The 5507-nt window shown below is 39.5% G+C and overlaps 1 protein-coding gene across 3 annotated transcripts in view; it reads left to right on the top strand.

Annotated features, from left to right (window-relative positions):
- The window catches only part of LOC102015105 (zinc finger protein 709-like), a 44992-nt gene extending 39882 nt beyond the window's left edge, over positions 1-5110 (top strand). For 2 of the 3 annotated variants that reach the window (XM_005381004.2, XM_005381005.2), the window contains 3 exons: positions 2338-2464; positions 2633-2693; positions 3307-5110. In XM_005381004.2, coding sequence (XP_005381061.1) covers positions 2338-2464; positions 2633-2693; positions 3307-4624 — 1506 coding nt within the window. In that variant the 3' untranslated portion in view covers positions 4625-5110. Of the gene's footprint in view, positions 1-1684; positions 1802-2337; positions 2465-2632; positions 2694-3306 lie in introns of those variants that run through there. The other variant, XM_013512376.1, reaches the window with a different exon arrangement.
- The last annotated feature ends 397 nt before the right edge of the window (positions 5111-5507 follow it).

The raw sequence follows: 5507 nt of genomic DNA on the forward strand, positions 1-5507 counted from the left end.
TCCCTAGCTATTTTATTTTTGTGGTTTTATGCCATGATCTTGATAAGTTACCCAGGCTGAATTTGAAGTTGTGATGCTCCCTATATCAGCTTCCTTAAACCCTGAGATTACAGTATGTGCCACAATACCTGACTTCAAACAGTGGTGGGTCTTTTGGGGGACTTTTCAGGGAGGTGAATAGGAGGGTTGAGACAGTGCCTTGCTAAATAATTTGGGCTCGCCTTAAACTAACTGTTTGTCTCAGGCTGCCCTCAAAACTTGTGGAAGTCCACCTGCCTCAGCCTCCCCAGTGCTAGATTACAAGTGTGTGCTGCCACATCCAGCTTCAAACTGTTTTTTAAGTCTTAATAGTCTCATAAGTTTTTCTTGAATATTGGACATGAAGTTGTTTCAAAAAGGAACTGAGGCATGCATCTCAGGTCTTTCATATGAGGTTTTAGGATTATTTTGCTGAGTGTAGTGTAAATAGTTTTTTATTGCACCCGTAGGTATCAGAGGGAAATTGCTTTTACCTCTCTTGTCACTTCTGGGCTCCCATAAAGACATTTAATGTCTGAAAGATGTAGAAATAAGTAGCATAATATTCTGATACTGTATTTCACTGTTCATAAGAGGAAATCCTAATGACATAGTGGTAACTTATGGAAACCTGCCAGGTGGGGTGGCAATTCCATCTACTCATGAAGTTTAGGGAGGAAGATCACTACTTCAGGGTCAGACAGTGCAATGTCGTAAGACCTTTTGTTAAACTAAAACACTGGTGTGTGTTGCTCAGTGATCGAATCCTTGTGTAGCATGTAGGAAGGACCTTGTGGATTCCATCTCTAGTACCACAAATAAATAAATATTAACCCACATTCAGGAAATTAAACCTTAGTGCTGCCATATGCCAAACATTATCTATCACTGAGCTGCAGAAGTAGGTGTCTCAAATGAGTATTTTTATTCACTTGACTCTATTTCAGACTTTTTTCTTTGTGGTTCTAGAAATTTAACCCAGGGCCACACACACGGTTGGTAAGCAGACTGTCACTGAACTCCTCAATCATAGACAAAATTTTCTTGGTTTTTGCATTTGTTGATTTGTTTCTTTGGTTGGTTGGTTGTTGGTTTGGGTTTTTTGAGACAGGATCTCACTAGTAGTTCAGGCTGGTCTTTTTTTTTTTTTTTTTGTCTTTTTGAGACAACATTTCACTGTGCAGTTCAGGGGGACCTTAAACTCACTTTGTAGCCCAGGCTGGCCTTGAACTTGCAATGATCCTTCTCAGCCTCCCAAGTGCTGGGATTACACATGTGCGCCACCACGCCCAGCTCAAGGTGGTCTTGAACTCACTATGTAGCCCAGGCTGGAACTTGGTGTAATTCTCTGCTTCAGCCTCCAGAGCATTAGAATTACAGGCATGCATGCACCACTGCACCCAGCAGGGTTTTCTTGTATTGTCCTTCTAGGCCCCAAGCATGCAGTCCTGCTGCCCTATCCATGGAAGTAGCTGGGAATTTTGGTATGCCCCATGATACTCATCTCTGAATGCTTCCAATGCTATGGAATACTTCTTAAAAACCCAGTTTTTATTATATTACATATTATATTTTCCCAAGCCTCCTAGCTGCTTATGTTTGTTGGTGGGTATAGTTTTCTGTAGGGTTTCTTAGTTTTTGTTTGTTAGTCATTTCATTTTGTTTTGTTTTGTTTTGTTTTGTTGTGGTGCTGGAGATCAAGCCCAGGGCCTTGTATATGCAAGGCAAGAGCTCCACCACTGAGCCACATCCCGAGTCCCTGTTGGTGAGAATAGTTTTAAAGGTACATTTATTCATTTTGGTTCTGTGTATCATGAAATATGAAATGATACAGTGTATAACAAAGCCTAAAGTGCCAGTCTGATATGGACATGGTTGCATTGATTTAGTGTCTTTTTGGGGGCTTTTTTTTTTTTTGGTTTGACTTTGGTTTTGGTTTTTTGTTTTTTGGGGGGTTTTTTAGGGGTGGGGGGTGGATTTTTGAGAAAGGGGCTTACTATGTACTCTAGGCTAGCCTTGAACTTGTAGCAATCTTCCTGCCTCAACCTCCCAAGTGCTAGGATTATAGGCATACACATCAGACCCAGCTTGAGTTAGTCTCTTTTTTAATATCATTTTTCATTTCAAGGTGAATTGGGATACCACAAGACAGTAAGATGCCATGTAAAAGTAAAGATACAGGTGTCATTTCTGTATGTTCTTTACTGCTAAATTTTACAACAAACTCAGAGTTGTACAGAAACATCTTTGGTATTAAGGTTGCATCTCCAATGCTGCCAGTCTCACCATCTTCTTGTGCCAATTTATGGGATGTCTTAGCACTCAGTGGCCTTTGAGGATGTGGCTGTGAAGTTCACCTTTGAAGAGTGGGCTCTGCTGGATCCTTCGCAGAAGAGACTCTACAGAGATGTGACGAGGGAAACCATCAGGAACCTGGCCGCTGTGGGTGAGGATGATGTCATTCCTAATGTAGTAAATTTGAGGACAAGTACTTCTTTTATGAAAAATGAAAAAACTATAATTTTGGAAACTAAATCAATGAGTCAGAGCTATTGTGTAGAATCATAATGTTTTGTAATTCCTAACTTACAATTTTTGTGGTAATGAATTTTAGGGAAAAAATGGAAAGACCAGAGCCCTGAAAATAAGGATACAATGCAAGAAAGAAACTCAAGGTGAGCTGCACTCATACAAGTACATAGTGACTATCAAGAAAATTTTCATAGGTGATCACTTTGAGACAGGGTCTCACTATGTAGTCTAAGTTGGGCTTGAACTTGCTGTGTAATTAAGCTACTGTGAAACGCTGATCTCCTGGCACTGTGTCAGAAGTGGTAGGATTATAGATGTAAAACAAAGTGCCCAGTTATCACAAGTTGTTTTAAATATAGATAGTTGGCCTTGCTAAGCTTCCCAGGCTGACCTTGAAGTGGAGACCCTCTTTCCTGTGGGTCTTGAGTAGCTGAGATTACCTCTTTTTTTTTTTTTTTTTGGTTTTTTTTTCTTGTACCGGGAATCAAGCTCACTACATTGTGCTTGCCAGGCAGGCGCTGTGCCACTGAGCTAAATCCCCAGCCCTAGCTGAGGTTACAACAATGGGCCACTATGCCTACTAATATTACTGTTTTAATATTAGCACTTTTCTAGAATATTACATATATTCACTTTCAAAGAGTTCCAACAGAGAAGAAAACCTATATTTTCCCTGAAAGTATTTAAAAACTAATTCTGGTACCTATTGAAATTATTTTTCTGAAAGCACTGAAAATGTACTACTCATTCTTACAGAAGCCATATGGTGGAGAAACTTTATGAGAGTAAAGATCTTCAGTGTGAAGAAAATGCCATCCCAATTCCAAGTCTCAGTCTCACGAAGGAAACCTGTGTCTGTGTAACACCATGTAAAGGCAGCTTGTATGGAAAAGTCCTCGTGCAGCCGACATTCCTTAGTGGGCAACCCAGATCTCCTGTTAGGCACAGACCACATGAGAGTAGGGAATATGGAGAGAAGCCTTATAAATGTAAGGTGTGTGGCAAAGCATTCGGTTATCAGCAGTGGCTCCAGAAACATGAACAGCATCATACTGAAGGAATGAACTTTGAATGTAAACAGTGTGGCAAGGCCTTCAGATTTCTCAGTTCCTTTCAGTCACATAAAAGAAGTCATCAAGAGAAACACTATGAATGTAAAGGATGTGGCAAAGCCTTCTTGACTTCTGAAAGCTTTCAGAGACACTTGAATCTACATTCTACACAAAAACCTTATCAATGTAAAGAATGTGAGAAATCCTTTCTTTATCACATAACATTTAAAATACACATGAACATGCACAGTGGAGGAAAACAGTACAAGTGTGAACACTGCGGAACAACTTTTTTGTACTACTCAGCACTTAAACAGCATGAAAGGAGTCATACTGGAGAACGACCTGATGAATATAATCAGTGTGGTAAATCCTTCAGTGTTTCTGCACATTTGGGACATAATGAAAAGAATCACAAGCCAGAAAAGCCTTACAAATGCACGGTATGTGGTAAAGACTTTAAACATTTCAGTAACTTTCAATTACATAAAACAATTCATACTGGAGAGAAAGTTTACAAATGCCAGGAATGTGAGTATTCCTCTGTTTATGTTCGGAAGCTTCAGTTACATATGAGAGTGCACACTGGAGATCGACCTTATAAGTGTAAGGATTGTGGGAAGGCTTTCAGGACTTCGCATGACTGTCGAGAGCATCAGAGTACACATACTGGAGAGAAACTCTATAAATGTAAACACTGTGATAAGCCCTTTGGTTTCTCCAGTGCCCTTCGTAGGCATTTAAGAACTCACACTGGAGAAAAACCCTATGAATGTAAACACTGTGGTAAGACCTTTGCTTCTTCTGGTAACTGCCAAAGGCATGAAAGAAATCACACTGGGCAGAAACCCTATGAATGTAAACAATGTGGTAAGACTTTCACTTCTCCCAGTTACCTCCGAATGCATATAAGAATTCACACTGGAGAGAAACCCTATGAATGTAAACAGTGTGGTAAGGCCTTTGCTTTTTGCAATGCCCTCCATGTGCATGAAAGAACTCACACTAGAAAAACGCTATGAATGTTAAAAACAATGTGGAACAGCGTTCACTTTTTCTATTGCTCTCCAAATACATGAAAGAATTCATACTCTACAGAAATCCTATGAATGTAAACAATGTGGTAAGACCTGTGCTTACTCCAGAGGCCTCTGAAAGCATGAAAGAACTCACACTGAAAGAGTCCTTATGGTAAAAGGCAGAATAGAAGATAAATAGGAAATGGGGAGGTCTTTTGCAACTGGATGAGGGAACAAGATGGAGGGAGAAGGAAGGGGAAGGAAAAGAGATAGGGGAAAAAAGAATCAAGGGGGAAAATGATGAAAATAGAACTTTCGCAAGTGGAAAGGGGTCCAAGAGTTGGAAGGAGCAGGCCGGGAGGGAAGCAGTAGGGGATGCAAAATAAAGGAACTAAGGTGTACTATGAGCATGTACTGACTCTGCATAATAAATGCAATCATTATGTACTATAAATATGAATCAATAAAATTTTTTAAGAAGAAACCTTATGAATGTAGACAATGTGGTGAAATCTTCATTTATTCCTATGGTCTAACACTGTAGGGCCATTAGTTCATCCAGTTCCATTTGAGTTGTATGCCTGATCACCAGAGAGAAGCCCTTTAGTTGTGAACAATGTGGTAAGACCTCATGTTATTGAAGTTCATGTTATTGAAGTTTCTTTGAGAAGAAAGTACAAAGGTGATAGAAGATCTGTGTGGTAAACAATGTAAAAAATTTAAGTATGTCTGTTATGCTGTGTTCCTTGAAAGGGTCCATACTGGAAAGAGGATCCTTTGGAGATTACATGAGGATTTATATTTAATACAGGAACTGTATTAATATAGTTAATCTTGGTATTTCTTCAGACATTTTTGCTTAATTTGATATCAGGAGCCTACTCTC

This window comes from Chinchilla lanigera, unplaced genomic scaffold, assembly GCF_000276665.1.
Source record: "Chinchilla lanigera isolate Chin_1 unplaced genomic scaffold, ChiLan1.0 scaffold00014, whole genome shotgun sequence".
NCBI lineage: Eukaryota > Metazoa > Chordata > Mammalia > Rodentia > Chinchillidae > Chinchilla > Chinchilla lanigera.